This window comes from Diabrotica undecimpunctata, chromosome 2, assembly GCF_040954645.1.
Source record: "Diabrotica undecimpunctata isolate CICGRU chromosome 2, icDiaUnde3, whole genome shotgun sequence".
Lineage (NCBI taxonomy): Eukaryota > Metazoa > Arthropoda > Insecta > Coleoptera > Chrysomelidae > Diabrotica > Diabrotica undecimpunctata.
The window spans coordinates 17,666,150-17,689,967 of record NC_092804.1 but is presented as its reverse complement, the minus strand read 5'-3'; the positions used below and the strand labels follow the sequence as shown (position 1 = coordinate 17,689,967).

General features: G+C 34.3%; 1 protein-coding gene across 2 annotated transcripts in view; it reads right to left on the bottom strand.

The window, feature by feature from the left end:
* Kdm2 (Lysine demethylase 2) overlaps positions 1-23,522 on the bottom strand; it is a 134,493-nt gene extending 110,971 nt beyond the window's left edge. Inside the window, exon 1 of one of the 2 annotated variants that reach the window (XM_072522413.1) lies at positions 23,383-23,522. In XM_072522413.1, the coding sequence (XP_072378514.1) occupies positions 23,383-23,430 (48 nt within the window). In that variant the 5' untranslated portion in view covers positions 23,431-23,522. The remainder of the gene's footprint in view (positions 1-23,382) is intronic. The other variant, XM_072522412.1, reaches the window with a different exon arrangement.
* Between the last annotated feature and the right edge of the window lie 296 nt (positions 23,523-23,818).

Genomic DNA, 23,818 nt, shown 5'->3' with positions numbered 1-23,818 from the left:
TTTTTAATAAGATCATGTACTACTTGATGGGCTAATTAAGGGCGATTTCCACAATATTTTTGCCAAAAAAGGAACAACTTTATTTTGAGCGAAACGCGCTTAGTATTGATGCTAGAAACTAAAAAAACCTTACCTTACTTCATAAGTACACCATTTTTTTTTGTTTTTTTTATAAGCTACATTTTTGCTAAGAATATTTTTTTCGATAAATACTTACCTTTTGAGTTATTTATGAAAAACTGTCTAAAAACATGGTTTTTATTTTGAAAAACATTTTCACTGGGAATTAAGTCAAAAAGTGTTGACTTTATAGAATAAAAGTTGCTTAGAATTAGTCAATTTATCCTTTTCTGGACTTATTTTGAACGTATGTTTTGTTACTCCCGGGAAGGGAGAAGTTGAAGAAATGGAAAGAGGTAATAAATAAGAAAATAGTGAAGGTGAAGTATCAACAGGAGGCGTGTGTCAGAGAATTAGTAAAGGTTTTTATGGAAAAAATAGGTACAAATGGATCAAGGAGCCTTTGATTTCGAGAAGTCGTACGCAAAAGCATAATCTTATTGTACAACTACCTGGTTTACGTCTTATTGCTAGAACAGGAACTTCTGCAGATCCTTTGCCAGTCTGGACGGATAATATCCTTAATAATAATTCAGTGGACAAATAACAAAATAGATAAGCTTCGATCAAAATATAAAAATTAAAACTCACCGACGCTAAAAAATATTGATAAAATCGAACTTAATGCATTTTTAGGACTTCTTGCATTTACAGGAATATTTAAATCGAATATAACGAGATTATAGACAATATTTTTAAAACAAATGGTACAGGAAGAGAAATATTTCAATGCATAATGACAAAAGAAAGGTTTACATTCTTGCTATTGGCTCTAAGGTTTGATAATCCAGATGACAGGTTGTTAAAGAGAGACAGATCCTGCGGTATCGTTTTCAGAAATATTTCAGTTATTTGTTCAGAATTGTCAAGCTTGTTATTCTATTGGATCATCCGGGTGCATTGATGAGATGCTAGCTGGATTTCGTGGGCAGTGCAAATTTCAGATGTATCTTCCAAACGAACCAACAGAATATGGAATAAAAATTATGTGTCTAACTGACGCACGTAATAATTATTTTTTAAATGGATATATCTACAAAGGCAATTACACTGACGAAGGACTTTTAATAGAAGAGAGAAAGTATGGGAAAATATCACCTTTGATAATTGGTTCACTTCTCTTGAGATCGCAGAATTACTAAAACAAAAAGGTTTAACATGCGTTGGAACGATGAAAAAAAAAAACAAACGTGAAATGCCAGCCGCTTTTCAACCGAACAAAACCGTACAGTTGGATCTGCGCTCTATGGATTTTCAAAAGAAGTGACACTACTATTTCATGTTTCAAAAACGAACAAAGCTACTATCCTTCTTTCTTCCATGCACCATTCCAAATGCCAAGATCCATTAAATGAAAAACCTGAAATTATATCGTATTACGATAATTATATCGTATTATTAAAGGTGGTGTGGATGCGATAGACGAAAAGTGCTCAAAATGTTGGCAATATTTTTTAGAATTATAGATATTATCACAGTAAACGCCTACATAATGCATCAATCATTTAGAGATAATCAAAAAATATAGAGAGCAGATTTTATCGAAAAATTTGCATTTTAATTAGTTACACCACATCTCATCAGAAGAGCCAAAAAACCACGTGTACTCGAACGAAGAATCCGGTTAAGTATTTGTGATATTTTAGTTTAAAAGAAGAAGAAGAAGAAATACGTCCCCAAAATAAAATTGAACGTTTTGCCAAAAGAAAGGCTTGTTTCACTTATCCTTCGAAGAAAAATAGGCAAACTGCCTACGCTTCTTACAGCTGTCAAAAGCCGATATGCGTTGAATGTAGCAAAAAATTATGTGTCAAGTGTGTAGAAAGACTGTAGTTTGACGTGTTGTGATTTTTTAATGTCGGCATATACACATTTTTTTGAAATTATTTGTATTGTGACATTTTTAATCTAACAGAAAAAAATATTGGTTTCGGTTTTTTAAATAATTTTGATTAAATAGGTTAGAACTAATTTTTATGGCAATATACTTTTATTTTTATGTTTGTAAACAACAAATATTTTTATTATCTTTTACATAGGTATGAATTAAAAGAGTTCCTAGGAAACACATTAGCTTAAAAAAAATCCCACAAACAAAACCCAACAACACACAGGAGGGATCCAAGAACTACATCTATAAAATACTCTGTGTAGGCAACAGTTTTTATCCGGAAGCAACCTCAAGACCACTAAGTGTTACCATAAATGAGCATGAACTTTTTAGTAACAGCTCTATCATCTGCTGAAAATATTCTTCAAAAACATCATCATTCATATTTTCATGGATAGTTTTTTTTTAATTTAAATATTAAAGAACCACCTTTTAAAAACCGATGATCACTTCCAGTATGTGTTATTAGGCATCATGCCGTACCGGAAGGAACCTTTAATACTGTAGATAATCCTTCGAAGATTGGACGTTTGTGTCCTACAACATTTTACCCACTGTGAAGCCCTCGTTCGCCCAAATTTCGTCTAAATAAAATATTGGTAATTTAAAAATGGTTCTGAAGTATCTCCTTCTTCTTCTTCTTCAAGTGCCGTCTCCATCAATGGAGGTTAGCGGTTATGGTGGCAAACGTTTGTCTATCTTCAGCTGTTCTTAAGAGTTCCTCAAATCCAAGTCCTGTCCAGTTTCTGATATTACGTAACCAGGACAATTTTTTTCTTCCAATTCCTCGCTTTCCTTCTATTTTGCCTTTTATTATCAACTGAGGGATGTAGTATTTCTCGTTGCGCAACAAATGCCCTAAATAACTGATTTTTCTTCTTTTGACTGTTCTCAATAGTTCTTTTTCTAAATTGAGTCTCGCTAGTACTTCTTCATTTGTTTTTCGTGCTGTCCAAGGAATTTTTAAAATTCTACGGTACACCCACATTTCAAATGCCTCGATTCTATTCAGGCTCTTTATTTTTAAAGTCCATGTTTCGACTCCGTAGAGAAGAACAGACCAGATAAAACATTTTACAAGTTTTAATCTCAATTTAATATTTATATGTGTATCGCAGAATAGAACGCGCATCTTAAAGAAACTATCCCTAGCTTGAGCAATTCTCGCTTTAATTTCTTGTTCTGGGTCCAGCTTGCAATTAATCCAACAGCCAAGGTATTTGTATTGGTTTACCTGTTCTAAAATATTCCCATTTATTTTTATAGGTAAGGGGATATTCTGTTTTCTTTGGATCACCATTACTTTTGTTTTTTTTTCGTTGATCTTCATTCCAAACTCTCGACAAGCATCCTTAAGGTGGTCTATAACCCTCTGTAAGTTTGTGTCTGTATCAGCCAGTAGGACAGTGTCATTTGCATATCTTATGCTAGATATTGGTTCTCCATTAATTTTTATTCCTGTGGAAAGGTTTTCCAAGGCTTGCTTGAATAGTAGTTCCGAGTAAAGATTGAACAGCATAGGGGACAGTATGCATCCTTGCCTTACTCCTTTATTTATACTAATATTTCTAGATGTATGATCGTCGATCCTAATCTTGGCACTCTGCCTCCAATATAAGTTCTTAATTAGTCGGAGATCTTTGCTATCCAAGTTGATGCTCTGCAAGGAATTTAACATTTTATTATGGTTTACGCGATCAAATGCCTTTTCAAAGTCTACAAAACATAGAAAGACATCCTTTTGTTGGTCGTAACACTTCTGCAGCAGTACTTGTAATGAAAACAAGGCCTCTCTGGTCCCCATTCCGGCTCTGAATCCAAATTGATCGTATCCAACTTCTTTTTCACACCTTTTGTATACCCTATTGTGAAGTATTTTTAATAGAATTTTAAGCATTTGGCTCATAAGACTTATTAATCTAAAATCTGCGCATCGCCTGGAGTTAGCTTGTTTTGGAATGGGAATAAAAATAGATTCTAACCATTCCTCTGGTATTTCCCCAGTATCGTAGATTGTATTAAACAAAATTACTAACAAATCAATGTTATTACTTTCGATCAATTTAAGTATTTCAGGATAAACTTCATCAGGTCCAGGGCTTTTATTGGTCTTTAATTGTTTAATGGCATATTCCACTTCGACTTTTAGAATTGGTGGGCTTTCAGTGACATTATTTATTGTAATGTCTATTCTTTCATCTCGGAACAGCTGTTGTATAAATTTTTCCCATTCTTCTATTTTATCTTTGGTGTTATGAATTAACTCTCCGTTGTTATTTACCAGTGGGCAATGTTGTTTTTTGTGGATGAATGAAAATTCTTTCACCTTCTTGTACATATTAAAGTAATCATGTCTATGTTCTAATTCTTCTATTTCTTTACATTTTTCTTCGAGCCATTTCTCTTTTGATTCTTTTATTTTCCTTCTTATTTCTGTATTTAATCGTTTGTAATCGCTTGTGTTCTTATTTTTGTATTTCCTCCTTTCGTCTATCATCTTTAGAATAGCTGGTGTCATCCAGTCTTTTTTTGCCATTAATCGTGTATTTGGAATTTCTTCCCTTGCAGAATTGACGAGGATGGATTTTATTTGTTGCCAAGTTGTATTTATATTTTGGATATTTATTTGGGTTCGGTCTATTTCTGAGAGTTTTTCATTTAGTTTTACAGTGGTTTTATCTTTAATCTGTACATCTTTTAGTAGTTCCATATTAGGTTTGTTCTTCGGCTTTGCATTTTTTATTACTTTAATTCTTGTGCGAATATTTGCTACTACAGGGTTGTGGTCGGAATTTGCATCAGCACTAGGATATGTTTTTGTACTTGTAATGGAGTTACGAAATCGTTGGTTGATTAAAACATAATCTATTTGATTTCTTATTATTCTTTCTTTTGTGTGTAGCGGGGAAGTCCAGGTGTATAACCTGCGTTGAGGTAACTTAAACCAAGTGTTTGTTGCTATCATATTGTGTTGCTGGCAAAACTCTAATAGTTTCTCTCCTCTTTCATTTCGTTCTCCTAGTCCGTATTCTCCTACGATATTTTGGAATTTCCCTCTTCCTATTTTAGCATTAAAATCTCCTAGGACGATGTTAATATCTTCTTTCTTTGTCTGCAACAAACAATTTCCTCAGTATCAGTAATACGGCCTACACAGTACACACCTAACGATTTATCAAACTGCATGCAGTACTGCACCGGTTAAAACTGCCGCAGTAACGATAAATCGTCACGTGCGTAGGCAAATTGGATGCTGCGCAGTACGTAGTAGTCGTGTCGTTCGCAGTACGGAGCTTCCATAAAATATCGTAACAACGATCGTGTTTGAACGCAAGTTGTAACATGTGTAGAGTCTTGACTACGGCAGTATTGTTGTTGATAGCCAGTTATTGGGATAATTAATCATGGACATTAAACAAAAAAAATTCTGGGAAGAGTTTATTGAAATATATAGACAAAACAGCTGTCTATGGAATGTAAAATCAAAAGAATATGCAAATAAAATAAAGAGAAACTCAAGTTATAATATTTTATTTAAGAAATTTCAGGAACTGTTTTCAGAAGGGACAAAAGATGTAATGAAAAAGAAAATAAATAATATAAGAACATCTTTTAGGCGTTAACTGAAGAAGGTAAGATCCATTAACAACCACTGTTTACTCCATTTTCTCTTTTTCACTGATTTTTTATCATCTTCATCAATTATACCGCAGTTATAAGGGCCGCAACTTTTCTTTTTGAAAATCTTGATGACATAATCCTCACTCTTTTAATAACAACACCACAAATACGATAAATGTGAACTACTGTAGTACGATGTGTGTTGCATCGTATGTACAGACAATGACAGTACTGCAAACCTTACGATTTTCTCTACGACCTGCAGTATAAACACGCAGTACAATAAATCATTACGTGTGTAGGGCGTTTAAGAGTTGCTTTTCTATCATGTTTTGCCCACTTGAACTTCAATTCTCTTAGTTTCTTGACTGTCTGATTTTAGCGAGATACGGATCTTCATTGATTGGAGGTTTGGAGGTTTAACAACCCCACTTTTTAATTCGCTTTCTAATAAGTTGATAATAACTACACTCAGGTGCAAAAAAATCGATCCATTCCTTATTTATTTGAAGTTGTATAATTTTAGAGACATTAAATTATGTATGTAAATTTAGGTGTACCCTCGTATACGAGAAATAAAATAATATTTTTAATATTGCTCTTTATATTTCTTAAAATAAATTGGTAATCAGGTTTTTGTCAAAAAGAGTCTGAAGCAAGTAGATATTTATTGAATGTCAAACAACCAAATTAACCATAATTTAATTCAACAACTATACTAGTGTAGTGATTTTATTTTCAAAACGTGTTATATTTTTATTTAATTATCCTTCCTAAATGTCTCTAACTCCGACAGATGCTGCAAGGGTGGTGACTTTAGTTCAAGATGGTCGTAGCCAATATTATGCAGCTGAAATGTTGGGTGTTAGTCGATCTTCGGTTCAAAGAGCAGTTCGGCGTTTTAGCGACACCGGTAACTTCACAAGAAGACCAGGATCAGGTCGTAGAAGGGTAACATCCGAAAGAGATGATCGATTTCTGGTCTCATCATGTTTGAAAAATCTGCATCTAACTTCAGTTGAACTGGCAAATCGTCTGAGCGAAGTGAGAAATGTGGATGTAAGCAGATGGACAGTTCGTCGACGACTTGTAGAAAGTAATTTATTATCCAGAAGGCCAGCCCTATCTCCAATACTATCCATAGAACATCGCAGAGCTCGCCTTGCTTTTGCAAGAGAACATGAAAACTGGAGTGATGCAGATTGGAGCAATATATTGTTCTCAAATGAGTCCAGATTTTGTCTAAGGTCACCAGACGGCCGAGAAAGGGTTTGGAGAAGACACGGAAAGCGAAATTTTCAATATAATATTGCGGAAAGAATAAGTTATCGGGAGGGCTCCGTTATGGTTTGGGCTGGTATCAGTTCAGAAGCTCATACTGATTTAGTTATTGTAGATAGAGGTTCTATGACTGCTGCAAGATACATAACAAGTATTTTAGATCAGCATGTGGTACCTTTTGCCCCATTCATTGGACCTAATTTTATTTTTATGGACGACAACGCGCGTCCTCACCCTGCTAGAATCGTCAACCAATATATAGAGCAGGTGGGAATTGTCCGTATGAACTGGCCAGCTTGCAGTCCCGATCCCAATCCCATAGAACATCTATGGGATATGATGGGGCGACGTCTTCGAGCACGAGTACCCCGTCCAAACAACTCGGCTGATCTTTTAGTGGCTTTTCAAGAAATATGTTAATATGTTAATTACCTCAATGCCTAGACGTGTACAGGCTGTTATAAGTGCCCGAAGGGAAAACACTAGATATTGATTTATTATCAATATTTTTCTTAATTTCAGAAAGTTTTGAATATTCTTGTATTTTTGAGTTTTGGCGTATGTCTCTATAAATAAATGATTTTTTTGGATAATCTGTAAAAATTATTTTAATCTAATATATACTTTTACATATATACCTAATTTAAAACTAATATCTTCAAACGTTTTCTTTTTTCAGCAAATAATACCCATGGATCGATTTTTTTTGCACCTGAGTGTAATTTAAGTTACAGTTAACTTAAGTTATAACATAATGTTGTTCCTATGTTCAAAAAATTACAGCTCTTTGTACAAAAATTGAATTATACTGGTATGGACAAAGTATACTCAGTGGAGTCGTAATTTCAAACTAAAAATGTCCTTATAAGAGTATGTTTAGGGACTAAAAGGGCCCTTGCGCATTAAAATTGCTATTTGATGCGCAAGTGATAACTTTTACTACGTGTTAATTACAATAAAGGGTACACTTTCACTAGTATTTTTTAGTTCAACTCCTGTCTTCAAATGCTCAATTCATTGCACCAGAAATGTCAAAATAGTTTAGGAAACAATGAAATGTGTATTCCCTGACGAACGAAATGTTTCAGTCTGCAATCTGACCACCCGCGCCGTAGCAGCATACTCGAAGTGTTCAGTAGTTCGGTGAAAGTTTCAATTGTGGGATTTATCACGGCATGCGTTTGACAGTAGCAGAAAGGGGAGAAAACATATCCATTGCTTGGTTGTTTAAAAACTGTCAAGAAAATTTATTTGAATTAGTTGCTTGCTTGTGATTGGTTGAAATACAGTTTTCCACATGATAAAAATATTCCATGCAATTGTCATTTGAAATTGAGGTTAAATCTACAAGTTACTAATTTCTTTTCACTGTATTTTCTCATATATAAATATGCTTAAATTCAGTGAATGAAAAGTCAATTGTCATTTGTAATTGAGGTTATACTACCAATTTCTGTTGATTTCTTTTGTGTCGTATTTTTATCCTAAGACGACATGAAGGGATGGTGTGAAAATCATAATAATAGAAAAATCAGCAAAAGATGACTGGAAGGATAGAAAATATTGGAAGATAAATAGATAAAAGTGAATGTGATATTATATTTAATTCCAAATATAAAAAATTTCTGCAATTGGCCATGAAATGTCATTTTGCTAGACGCAAAACTGTAAATGAGTTTAACTAAACAGTTAGAAGTACATAGGGTACATTTTGTTTCCAGGGAATTTTCGGAAGTACAGAAATCACTGGTTAAAAAATTTTCTACAGTAACACGAGTGTACAGATGAGAAGGTCGCTCTATCATAAGCGCTTCATTAACAATAAAAAACACTATTTTAAAATAGTAGTAAAAAAAGTGGTACAGTAGGCGGTATGGTAGACTAGCGCAAAGCTTCATACTATGTTTTCTGTAATTTTAAATATTTTTAAAACTGAATAAAGTACTTAAGTACATAAAATCGCTGTTAATTAATATCCTTGTTACAGATTTTAATAAAATTGAAAAAGTTTACTTGTTATGTAACGAACCCCTCCTCACGTAAATGGACGCTTCCAACTATTTCGTCAGGCAGGCTACTTTTGTGACGATCGTCTCAGCATTTTATCCTAGAGAAAAGTAATACAACGACATAAAAGTTTCGCTTTAAGTAGCCCAACAATACTGATCGAGAAGATCACTATTCAAGATCATTAGAAAGAGATACAGGGACTGCTTTACGTCAGTTTTCTCTGTCGCACTGGGGGAACGGGCTGGTATTGCAACGATCAGTCTATCTTGTATTATACGTCTAGGGTATGTTCTTTGTGAAATTAAATTAATTTTTTTAAGAATTATTCTCATGCATTTTTGATACTTTTGGCATTGGGTATGGTGTCCTATGTCTCAGTCTGACAGGAAATGCAGGAAAGGGTGTGGAGAAAATTTTAGGTTTAACGCGGATTTATAGTTTTACGAAAATTGTTGAATGGTTCTGTATATTGTCCTGAATTGTTCCCCGAATTCATAAGTGGAACACGAGTAATATTTCATATAAGAACTCATTCAACAAATCGTGGACAACATGATCCACTATCCCACTATGTCTTCTCTGGATTGATTCCAAATTTGTCATTTTTAGAAAGAAATTGTGTTCTTTAAATATATCTAAGAAAATATTATTGAAACTATTTTATATTTGTATCAACATGATTTGATTCTAATCATTTAATGGAATTCCGTAAATGAATTATTACGTACCTATATAAGATATGTTTAAATCGTTTATAAATCTAAACGAGGAAAAAGGATTAAGGAATTATTGAAAAGGAGATTATTTAAAAAAAAATAGTATACACGTAATTATCAGTATTTTAATTCAAAGCCAAAATCAAATTTTCCGGGTTGTTTTGCTGTATTCTATTTGGAGTATGTACTTATATCAATATCCTACAAGGCTTTATAAACATTACGGCGTGGAAGAAATAACATAAAGGAATGTATGAAAGCTACAACTGCAGAAATACGAAATACTTACATAGTCTAGGCGGGATCTGTTTTGGATTGGACATTTTCCATAGGAAGCTATTTTTTTGCTGGAATCCCTTCAGGATGTGCCCAATATCGATAATCACGATATGCGCCAGTCGCAAACCCTGTGCTAAATTTTTTATTTAACAAAATCTGAAAACAATTGAAAATTTCTCATTTTTTTGTTCCTATTTTCGTTTATAATTCGGAAAATATTGATCCTAGAGAAACAATTATAACAAGTTAAAAGTTTCGTTATTCAATTTTACACAATATTTTGTTAGCTAGAAATTGAAAATTTAATGTTTATTGTTGAAAAATAGCAATAATTGGAAAAAAAAGTACAAAAAAATGAAGTAATCCTTTAAATGTTTTCGACTTTCTAAACTTGACTTACAAGCTCCATATTCCGCCTAGAAAAACCTTTTAATATGTTTAAAACGTGTGCTAAATTTTGTTAAGATCGGTCGGATAGGTTTTGCATAATAATTTTGCAACCCAGCCTACTGGAAAAAAATCGCAAATTTTCAAATTTATAGTAGGCCCTAAATAAGGCCCTCAGATAGTTGCAAATTTCTTTACACATAAAGAAAGGCTCAAACTTTCAAACGCTTTTTGTAAAATTCAAATCACTTCACTAGGAGAGCCTAGAAATTTTTTTTAAACTTTTAAACATTTTTTATATATATTAGGCTTATAAACAAATTGAATAACTTTACGAGGCTACGACGCTTCTTTAAAAAAAAAAGTAGCATTCAGGTTATTTCCAAGCCACTGCTGTACTTGGAAATATACACGAAGCGAGTGTTGCTCAGCTGCAGATTGTGTTGGTGGAGCAATTGAAAATTTTTATTTTTGCAACCTTTTTTAAAGCACAAGTAGCGAACTTTGAGTGGCCCATATACAATGCCGATATAATTTTACATCCGCTGCGTTTAATTTCTTCCTTAGTGGCACTTTTTTCATTAAAAATGGTTGCTTCTTGCGATATATCATCATTTGTTGAAAACAATTTAACAATTTTGCTTTTTCCTTGATAAAAAAAATGCTAAGGTTTTATCACAACCTTATAAATTTTGAAATTGATATGTTTAAAGCTTGTAAAGTTATTCAATTTGTTTATAAGCCTAAAAAATGTTTAAAACTTTAAAAAAATATCTAGGCTCTCCTAGTAAACCGATTTGAATTTTACAAAAAGTTTGAAAGTTTGAGCTTTCCTTTATATATAAAAAAATTTTCAACTATCTGAGAGGCTTATTTAGGGCCTACTATAAATTTGAAAATTTGCGATTTTTTTCCAGTACGCTGGATTGCAAAATTATTATGCAAAACCTATAAGACCGATCTTAACAAACTTTAGCACACGTTTTAAACATATTAAAAAGTTTTTCTAGGCGGAATATGGAGCTTGTAAGTCAAGTTTAGAAAGTCGAAAACATTTAAAGGATTAACTTCATTTTTTTGTACTTTTTTTTCCAATTATTGGTATTTTTTCAAAAACAAACATTAAATTTTCAATTTCTAGCTAACGACATATTGTGTAAAATTGAATAACGAAACTTTTAACTTCTTATAATTTTTTTTCTAGGATCAATATTTTCCGAATTATAAACGAAAATAGGAGCAATAAAATGAGAAATTTTCAATTGTTTTCAGATTTTGTTAAATAAAAAATTTAGCACAGGGTTTGCGACTGGCGCATATCGTGATTATCGATATTGGGCACATCCTTAAGGGATTCCAGCAAAAAAATAGCTTCCTATGGAAAATGTCCATTATGGTCTGAATTTCTACAGATCCCGCCTAGTCTAACAGACAAAAACTAAATAATGAATAGTAGGAAAAGTGTGTTCAACAGCTATTACAGGGTGTAGACGAAAAGGTATTTATTTATTGCTAAAAAACTGCCTTGCCTCACTCCACGCATGATTTTCACATAGTCCGTGTGTTCACCTTCAACTCTGAGATTTGCTCTCTGATTCCAGTAAAGATTTCTAATTATTTTCAGATCTTGGTTGTTAATTCCTGTTTCCTTTAGTATTTGCATCATCTTGGCGTGCTATCTTCTACTAGTAAGATAAAAACTGTTGTTACATATGGGATGGAAACAACGATGATTAACAAGAAAGATGAAGATAGCCTACTGAAATTTGAAAGTAAAAGAATAGGAACGATACTGGGCCCAAAGTTAACAAGAGAGGGAAAAAGAAGAATGAAAGCAAATGCCGAAATTGAAGAAAAATGAAAGGAAGAAAATATAGTCAGATACGCTTAGAATGGATAGGACATATATGATGCCCAAACTCGGGTTGGATGATGTAGAAGATAATATAAGATCAATGAACGGTAAAAATTGGAGTTCAGTGTAAGGACAAGAAGAAATGGGAAAGAGTCACGAAAGCAGCAAAGACACACCGTAAGCTATAAAGAACATGAGAGGAATAATCCGCCTCATCCAAGAATAGGATTTTGAACGCCAAGGAGTTAGCTATAATCCCTAAGCATTGTAAAGCTTAATGAATGAAGGAATGAATTGTTATATTTGCTCAAGACCGGTGGGAACAGGTAAAAGTCTTAAATTCACATTTTTAGTGACAGATTCTGTTAAAATACATATTTTGTTTGAGCCACCCGCGCTGTAAATTTGATTAAACAAATTTGATAAATTTGTAAAAACTGATCCACCTGTACTGTACCTTATACATTAAATTTTAATTTTTATTACTTACACTGATGTGAAAATAACTGTAGTCTAATATACCATAACATAATATATAATAAACTAATTATATATAATAAACTCATCGGCAACAAAAAAATAATCAATCGAAAATGTTTTCTAAATTATATTCAAGCAATTTTTAACAGGCCATCCATCAATTGAGATATTTTTTCGTTTATTGGTTCATTATTTTGTAATCAACGTAAGTATTATAACAGCAATAATGGCAATTCGGTAATTAGAGCAGAACGAAAACTACACTATGTACTTATTTAAATTAAAACGGAGCTTTTATGAAATAGAACCCTTAATAATTTTTTACTGAAATCCAAAAATACACCAAACGCAAAATAAATGTCGTTCCAGTACATATTTCACTTGTTGCCATATTTCAAAGCACTCACGACAAGCCGAGATTAATCACGTTTTATCAGCAATCACAATACAATTTGCATTTCATATTTGTTGACGTGTTGTGGTGACGTCATTTAAAATATGTAATTAGTTCAGTTGGCTATCTTAAAAAGTGTTATCTGTCGTCTGTCACTTGTCATTATAGCTGTCTCCAATAAGAATATTTTTATTCAGTTATTAGTGTTTGTGCTTGCGAGAAAAAAAATCGACTCACTCGATGAATTGTAGTTTATTCCTAGTAATTATATGTTGTTATTTTGATTTAGAGTTGTTGTAGAAGGACGTAGAGGCAGAGGACGCTCACCTATCCGATGGTCAGATCAAGTACAGAAAGCCACTGGAGAGACGTTTTCCGAGTCCATGAGAGCAGCCCAAAATCGCAAGAGATGGAGAGAATTGACAGCCCGCATTGTAGGAAATCACGATCCTCAGCAATGAGGAAACGACAAGAGAGAGATTTTGATTTAAAACAACTAATGCAAAAAAATATTGTCGTATTATAGAGCTTTCAAAACATAATTGTTTTATATAAATTGGCAACGTGTTATAAAATTTGCCTGCTTTTGTATGGCATAGGGAGCCGAACTAAAAACTCACCCTGTATAACACGTTATTTTTTTTATTTACATATAGGTACTATTCCACTGCTCGAAAAAGGACTGCATTCCTTCCAGGAGCTTTTTTTCTATCTCCATTTTTTACAAATTTAATATTTTTCTTATGAATATAAGGATTATTTCATGTACTTTTAGTAGTTTTATTTTCTTAAACCCCTTCCCCCCTCGATACGAGTACTAAAACCTTTCTTCGCCCGTGAAGTATAGTCTATCATACGGTAACAACAATAATCCTATTATTTTGTCTAAATTTTACACTATAGCTCTAGATATACATAATATAATCCACGTAATAAAATATATACTTTGACTTTGTCCGACTATACCTCGATGTTGGAATTAAACAGCTAAACAGCCTTTTTCTTATCAAGTTTATACAGATAAGAGAAATGGGCTTAAAACTCTTACGTGCACATATAAACGACTATGATATGAAGATAAATATTTTCATTTCCAGACGATGTTTAGTTAAAACAATTACTGCTTTGTTTTTGTACTATGTAAACACACCTACAATGAAAGATGTTTACGTTTTAACAATTGAAATTAGAGTTTTACAAGCCGTTAAATAAGTGACCAAAAATTAAAAAGCTAAAATTTCTTTCGACTATCTCCAATGAACGGTTCAGTCAAAAATACATCATTTCTCGGGTTCAGGCACGGAACTAGGACAGGGCAGGAGGGGTACGTGCCCCGAGCGGCAGATTTCAGGATGCGGCAAAATTTGAATTTTTTTTAATAAGCTATTATTTCTTCAGATCGTAAAGATCATCAGTCGGATGTTTATGTAAACATACATATACTGGAGATGATTCACATAAAAAGACCAAAAATTCTTTCAATAATACGAATGAAATCAAAGATCTTTCCAATATGTATCAAGAGCGGATCCAGGACCGATTTTCGAAGGGGGCCATGAAGATTTTTGGGGTGTATACCGGGGGGTCTGGGGAAAAATTTTTTAAAATTAGGGTTAAAATGGTGAGTTTTAAGGCACTTTTCACGCACTTTTGAATGCCATAAAGACATTCAAAACTTATCGTTATTAAATTATTTTTATTTGCCTAGCAACTAAAAATCAGCAAATTTTAACCTAAAACCCCAAGTGCAAAAAAGAAATGTAGTTTAGTTTATGAAATTAAAATAGCATAAGTAAAAGGCATAATATGGTAAGTTACTTTATTTGTCTAACACAGAATTTATTCTTGTATATATTAAACCTCATATAACAAATTCGAGTCGTCTGGCTCGCTAATGTGCAAATCGCTCTATTACTTTTTCAGTGTCTACTTCAATGTTTCGGTGAACATGAAGGAGGCAAAGCCCCGTGAGTCGTGTTTCCCCATCCTTGCTCTTAGCCAAGTCTTCACTCTTTTTAACGTAGAGAAGGACCTCTCTGCTGTAGCCACACTGACTAAAAAATAATAAAATGTAAATTGAACGTATGTAATATTCTTCTGGGCCACCTGGATGATTGGCTCTCTTAGTGTGTCTACCCACAAATCTAGGTAACTTTACTTTAACGTCCAATTCATCTGCTAATTCTTTAACTTCGGTAAAGATCTTTCTAAAACGTTCTTCGCAGTTAGATCTTCTATCTTTCAAAGTTGACATGGTATTGGAAATATCCTTAGTCGCCAGGTTATCATCCAGAGATTTTATTTGTAGAAGTCGGCTTAATGGCAATGTTAACTTTAGTATGTCAATCAGTGACATCATTGACACTAGAAACTCAGACATACATAAAGAATTAAGCAAAGTTGATTTAATTGTAGATCCTTCCATGTTGAAATAGACGTTAGTGCTTCAATTATATATAAAATGCTAGATCTGAACAGGATTACGCTGTCATTGCACTCAACCCATCTTGTTTCGCATAAACTTGTTAAATTTTGTCCGAGTTTCAGTTTTAGAACTTCATTTCTCTTAGCTGAGATGTTAAAAAATGACATTAATAACTTCATTAATCCCACTGTGCTTCTGATGGACGATATATTAATAGAAGTTGACAGGGAGTTGTTTAAAATATGATTCAGGCAAGGACATCTAACTGAGTTTGTTGCGACCTTTTTTATTTCTGTTACTACACTGACTGCTTCAGAGCTCATTACGTTTCAATTGCCAGTACCGATTCCTACACATTTCTTCGGATCCAAGTGCAGTTCTTTCAACAAGTTTAATACTATTTTTCCCAAGGCTTCTCCTACCAGGCGTTGTTCTTCCCCTCTTTCTTGATTTTCAGTAATTATTTTTATGTCCTCATAAGAGTCAATGAACTTGACAAAGTCTTCAGAAATGTTGCCATTGTGTATGTATCTCAACTTTAGAGAAAGCTGTTCCACGTCGAATACGTCGGTCTTTTCAATATGACAGTAACAATATACACTTTGAACCTGATTCATTATTTGTTCAATTATTTCTTCAGCACAACATGTTATCAATTGATTTTGACTTGTGCTACTAATGTATATCGCTCGGGAAGATGCTGTTGATAGGTATTGTTTAAGAATCTCATCAGATACGATTTTAAACCTTAAAAATTCGCTAAAATTTCCCTTATTGCTAGGTCCAGCATCTTCGTACAGACGCAGAAGGCCATCATCACAGATGAAAAGATGGAAGGGGGACAGCAGAGGTACACGCTCAGTCTGTTGCTTTCTCCAACAAAGTGCGGTTGTGTTATAGTTCGTCCCAAACCCTTCTTTCAGTGCGTCATAGTTGATCGAATTAGAACATACATAGAACTTAAAAAATTATTGATCGTAAAGCTAATTCTACTTACGGATGTATAATTGGTTGGAGTTTAGAATACGCTAAATAGATATCCAATCAACGATGCGCATAAATATAATTTGACGCAGATTGTCTCGATCGTGACAGTACTTTCACAATGTCAACTAAATAAAATGATAATTGTCATTCCAGGTTAGTATTATCAGACATTTTACAGTGAAAATTTAATTTTGTATTTATTGTCATAAAAATATTTTAAATATACCGAAATATATCGAGAAAGAACAAAGACTAATATTAAAATTATTAAATTATTCTCAATTAGAAAAAGAGAAATTACGATCCTACAACTGTCAAATTTAACTAAAATGTCATGCAATAATTCTCGACATTCTTAAAATCCTATATGACGTCAAAATTAGTGACGCACTGAAAGAAGGGTTTGGGACAGACTGTATACCCGCACAGCTTAGGTTAGGTTAGGTTAGGTTAAGTTACTTTACCTCGTTAAGCATAACCTCCAGGTACTACCCTCAAAACTAAGAACTTTTTTTTTGTAGCAAGCGGGATATGTATTTGAAACTAAAAACATTTTAACTACAAATATTTAAGTTTTTTTTAATTCTAGGGGGGGGGGGTATCATAATTTAATAAAAGCTGTCTTTTAAATGCACCATGGCAGATATTTAAATACAAACTTGAACCACTCGTATATAAAGTACCTCCTAGATGTATCTAGGATCAAATACCACTTTTTTATTCCATCTTAAATTTTTAATGAGTGCAAACATAAAGCATAATTGTGTAATGTAATGTTTATAGGAAGAATGGAGAACAAGCGAACTAATTCTACTATTCAAAAAAGTAGATAAAAAAACAGCCAGAAAACTACAGAAGTATAAACTTGTTAAATACTACGCTAAAACTTACAACTAAAATTTTACAAGTACTAATAAATCAGAGGATAAGGTAGCAGATGAACAGGGTTTTCGTAGTGGAAGATTGTGTACAGATACAATATTCGTTATATGCAAATTACTGAGAAATTACTTGATTGACCTAAAGAAAGCGTTTGACAGAGTAAGACTCAAAGATGTAGTCCATCCATTTACCAAAATAACAAAATGGAAGTCAGAATATATAGTCAGCTTACAGAACCTATAGAAATAGGCAGCGGAATAAGACAAGGAGACTCATTGAGCCTCATGCTCTTTAATTTAATCATGAATGAAATCATCAAAAGTGTTAACAAAGGAATAGGATACAGAATGGGAAACAAAGCAATAAAAATACTCTGTTACGCAGACGACGCAATAATGATAGCCCAAGATGAAGATAGTCTGTAAAGAATGGTCCACAGATTTAACATAAGAGCACAAAATAGAAAAAAAGAATGGAATAACCACATAAGCAGAATGAAGGAGACCCGCGTAGTCAAAATAGCATTGCTATGAGTGCGTGCCCTCCAAATACTAAGACCTGGCAGGACCCTGGGCTACCTATCTTTCGACATACGCCCGTAACGAAACCTCTGCCCCTACGAGTCCGACACCAAAGTGAAGGTGCCACGCGGCGCGTACCAAGACGTCCCGTGGGTCCCCCCGTGGGGGTACCCCGTGGGGTTACCACGACACGTCCACTATACGCGGCCCGTGGGGGCTCCACTTTCCCCGTAGTACCTGTGTTGTGAGTACCTTGCCTACCCGTTACTCCCACACCACGGGCGGGTAGGTTCGACAGGCGGAGGAATTTCCACCTCATACCTAGACAGGTCGCCGCCGAGGATCTCTCCTCTACCACTCTTGGATCTCCTGGTGGGTACGTGCCGGGACACCCACACCACGCCTGACCGAGGTCAGGAGAGGTATATACGGGCCCAGCTCGTTCAACCTCACCAGGCTCTTTTGGAATGGGAGTAGAGTGGTCCCACGAGAGTCTCGTCTCGGATACTAGGAATGTAGATCGGTGACCGTGTCGCCGAAGCAACCGTGTGCGTTTCTACCAACCCGACACCTCAAGCGACGGCTCTCCACCTCCCTATTCCTACCCATTAGTCGCCTCTTACGACAGGCAGGGCTTTCTGACCCCGGCCGTATTCTTATCTCCGCGAGCCGGACGGAGAGTCAAAATAGCAAGAGATAAGTCACCAATTGGCAGCAGAAGTATCGGATGACCGTGCAAAAGATGGAATGACAACCTTTCATAGAGGTATTAATCCGCCAATGAACAAGCAGAATTGCTTATAAAGAGGAAGAAGAATGTTTATAAAGTGCTTATTGAAAATGGCAAATAGTCAAAACGTTTAAGCAATAATTAACAGACCGACAAGTTTATAACAGACTGACAAACCCAGGAATTAAAAAAGTTTATAATTATATAATAGATTTAAGAGATTAGGTACAATTAAATGATGTAGAAATAGAAAATGGTTTCGTTTCAAAATTCAGGGAAAAACTTTTGGGATTTTTTTTAATGAGGGCATTATGAAACAGTGTTTAACCGTATTCTGCTATAGTTTGAAATACGGAAACTTTAGCAATTTAATGTACGCGGATTATATTGTTGGGTGTGCATCGAAAATAAGAGAAATATTAATTTAATGGATTTAGAAGAAACTGGGGATTCCGTGTGTTTGTTTGAAATACTAAAAGATCAATGGTTGAAAATAGAAAATGGGAGGGGAAGTCATACCTTTGATGGGATTTTGAAAGTGGAAAAAAAAGACAGTCTGTTCCTGGTCGCACAAAGAATAACATCTAAAGAAAAAAAAAAGAGATGGTGGTGCTGGTGAATTTTAACAGTAGAAGAAAAGAAAATTAAATTGTGTGAATAAAAAAGTAATTGTTGTTTTCGAAAGTGTTTGAAAAAGAGGAAGCAGTGGCGAGTATATGTATGCTGAATAGTAACAGTGCAGAAGTTAATGTTAACAGCATTTGTAAGTACCAATAAATTATGATTGCATCGGGAAAACCTTAGGCTAGAAGATTTGAGTATCCAAGAGGAGATAGGAATTTTGGTTAGGACTTGAGATCGAGATTCGTTTTGAGAGCAGATCCAAAGAAAGAAGTTAGCTAGCGAATTTGACAAGAGAGTATCCTGGTAAAGAAATTAAAATTTAACCGGTTTATTAAAATTTGAGAATACTAGAAAGATGGCAGGAACATCGTACGCTACTTAATGGAGAAAGTAGAGCTGAAGGTAGATATGATATAGAAATAGAACAGGAGGATACTGAACTACCAACTTTGGAAGAAATAAACAAATCAATTCAGTCTCTAGCCAGAAACAAGTCACCCGGAGCAGACAACTTACCCGCAGAAATATTTAAATGTGGCGGTCAAACATTTGTAACCCTCCTTCACAAACTACTAATACAGGTATGGCAAGAACGCGCGTTACCAGAAGATTGGAATACTGGAATTATATGCCCCATACACAAAAAAGGAAACGTACTTGAATGTTCCAACTTTAGAGGGATTTCCCTTCTTAATACAGCATATAAAATTGTGTCCCTGATACTTAACGAACGACTGGAACGGTATACTGACAATATAATAGGATCCTACCAAAGAGGCTTCTTGAAAAATAAATCTACCATTGATCACATATCATCCATCAGACAAATATTAGAAAAAACGACGGAGTACGACATAGACTGCCATTACATCTTCGTAGACTTTAAGGCAGCGTACGATACTATTGACAGGTCCCAATTATATTCGGCGATGATCGAATTAGGAATACCAAAAGGATTGGTAGAATTAATTAAAATGACAATGACGAAAGTCGAATGTAAAGTGCGCGTACAAGGGGATGTTTCAAAACCATTTAAAACCAACAGAGGACTGCGCCAGGGAGATGCGCTATCATGCACGCTGTTCAAGTTCAACCTAGCGTTAGAAAAAGTTATGAGAGATTCGGGAATAAACTTAAAAGGTACGATATATACCCGTAGTATACAAATAATGGCATACGCTGATGATATCGTCATAATTGGAAGAACCCAAAATGAAGCAGTGGAGGCTTTCACACGTATCAAAAATACCGCAGAAAACATCGGACTTCTGATTAACATCCAGAAAACTAAATATATGCAGGCCATATCAAGAATTCAACAAAATAACTTAGAGGTGCAACACGAAACGATAGAAATGGTAGAAGAATTCTGCTACTTAGGATCACTGGTAGACTACAAAAATAACACATCCAACGAGATAAAAAAAAGAATATGCGTGGCTAACCACTGTTATTTTGGCCTGGGCCCTCAACTAAGAGCGAGAAGTATGTCAATAGCAACAAAGTGCAAACTTTATAAAACAATAATACGCCCAGTGCTCACATACGGATTGGAAACATGGGCAATGACGACCCGAGATGAAGAGTTACTGCGAGTCTTTGAAAGAAAAGTATTGAGGACCATATATGGCGGAGATATAAACATATATTTGGTGGTAAAGACGTAGTATCCTTTATAAAAATAGGAAGACTAAGATGGGCAGGACATCTGGCAAGATCACAGCAGAACAACCCTCCTAGAAGAATCCTTATGTCACAACCTGTGGGAAGTAGAAAAAGGGGTAGACCAAAACTCAGATGGAAGGATGGTGTAGATGAGGATGGTAGACAAATAGGCGCAGCAAACTGGCAACAGTTGGCAATGGATAGAACTGACTGGCGTAATAGACTTGGGAAGGTCGAGGCTCTTTTATAGGGCTGTAGCACCAATGATGATGATGATGATATGGCGGAGTAAACGAACAGGGCCTGTGGAGAAGAAGATATAACTTTGAACTCTATAGACTTTTTGGTGATGCAGATATTGTGAAGACCATCAAAATAAACCGCCTAAGGTGGGTGGGCCACGTTATGCGGATGGATGAGAGTAATCCCACTAAAATAACTATGCTAAACAGGCCGGTCGGAAGAAGAAGAAGGGGGCAACCTAAACTCAGATATTTGGACGATGTACAGGAAGATCTGAGGGAGATTGGAGTGAGGTTCTGGAGAAGACAGACACTCGATAGGGAAAGATGGAAGAATGTTTTGAAGCAGGCCAAGGCTCACGAAGGGCTGTAGCCCCAACTGATGATGATTAAAATTTGAGTACAATAGTACAGAGATATACTTAAAGTTTTGAAACGGAACAGTAACTAAAGGAATTTATAAATTTGTTTTGTGTATAAGTTTTGTAAACTAGTCTGGGTTATTTAACAAAGAGAATTAATATTGGCTGATCAGCTTTCAATTGGATAGGGTTTATATTTGGTTTGTTTTACATGTGTAATAACAATTTTCAAGATGTTTTATAAATTTATTAGATTCTTTTTTTAACAATTTACATTTCTTTTATTTCCTTTTGCTCCTGTTGTATATTTTCACACTATTATAACGCAAAGGTATTTCAGAATTCGAAGATTGACCTTGAGATTAAATTTAAACATTTGATTTAAAGTAAACTCATGTTTTCCGCCTGAGGCGTGCAATATTTGCTTAAACCCTTAATATTTGAACATTGCTGTATAAAAACTTGTCGTTTGCCATAAAAACTGAGCTATCATATATTTCCAAATAGAGTATAATAAATTACACTTAAAATATATATATTTTAGTACGGATAAATAATATTAAATTAGTTCTGGTGAGTGATATATTTTTTACACTTTATTATAACTACCTATATTTACTACATTTCCGGAAAACTTAACAGTTATAGTACAAACAATGTGGATGTAAAGCAAGAGAAGACAAACTACACGGTAATGAGACATACGCAGCAATATGAGGCGGACTTAAAAGGGCAGTATTTGAAAGAGTGCGAGAAATTGCATAATTGAAAGTAAAAAATTACAACATGGTAGATAGGGAAAAGAAATTCAAGCTTTGGGAGAGCTATAATTGGCAAAAAAAATATAAAATGATAAGGGGTTAACGAAATCAAAGTATATTTTGAGAAAAATTAAAGAAATAATCTACGCGACCCTATATACGAAGCAAAAAATCAGCAAGAAATTAGATCAATAAATGGGAGAAGTGTTGCGAGTTACATACGGAGGTGCAAATACAGCAGAAAGATGGAGAAAAAAATACAAATACAGATATGGAAGCAATAAATAATAAATTTCAAATATAAACATACATAAATGCACAGAGAATAAGATGGTTGGGGCACGTAAACAGAATGGAAAACAATAGAATGACAAAAATGTTGGTATATAGAAAACCTATTGGACAAAACGCAGAGGAAGAAAGCAAAAGATGAACCGAAACTGTAAAAGGCTATTTAAAAACAATACCAATAAGAGAACGAAAAAAAACAAGGCAGTAGAAACTGAAACTTTTAGAAAAATAGTGGAAACAATGAAAAAATTTATAGGTATATTAAATATATATTTAAAACATCAAATTATTGTTGTAAATAATAATTTAATTTATATAATATATATGCATATAGTATGGCGTGCAGAGGTTTATAAACAAAAACATTTACCTATTGTTTTTGTTTTCGTAATAAACTTGTTTGCTTCAGATGTCTCTTAATTATTAAGGATTTCAAAATCTATATAACACATGTGCTCTTCGCCGTTTGTTTTATATTGTTTCTCTGAGAAGTAAAATACTAGTCAATCGTAATATTTGTACTGATGACTTTTACCTGTATAAAACAAAACATTATTTCTGGTTTCGACCCAACCACTGGATGCACCAGTTCAAGCACCCCATGCAATGACATGACATCTGACTAGAATTTATTAGATCATCAGCCCTATTAATATCACACTCGATAATAAAAAAGTTGCAAGAATAAGAAAACGCCTTTACAACATTCGATCAACTGTACGCAGCCGATCCCAGTGTGCTTTTCTAAAGATAAAAGCCATCCACAAGGTATGGCGACCAAGTAAAATGTGTACAAATGCTTTACGTGATTTCTGTATCTACAACTATGGCGTCGGTAATAATGTATTTCGTACTTACCAGTTGCCTGGGTGGTTGCTTCTTACTTAGGGACACGTTTACCGACATTTTCACGTGTATTTTACTAATTGTACGTAAATATTTAGCGTATTTAATGCGAAATTCTACACTCCACGTCTACACAAAGCGCTAGCCAAAGCGCAACTGAACTAAAACGGACAGCAGCTGTACGTCAAGTCACGACGCCGTCACTATACTCCGTCTCTATCCCTCTTGCTAGCTGAGGCTGATTCCGTATGTCGTTACTACAACCTATTTCTTCCACTTGTCATAATTTCTGAAATTACAAGTTGAATGAAGTTCTTTATTATTTTTTCTACTGGTACTAATCGAAACATTTTAAGTTTAGGAATATTCGATTACGTTAATTTTATAAAACTAGAATATAGACTTGCAGGGAAGCTTTTTTATAATCTACAGTATAAAAAGGTCACGT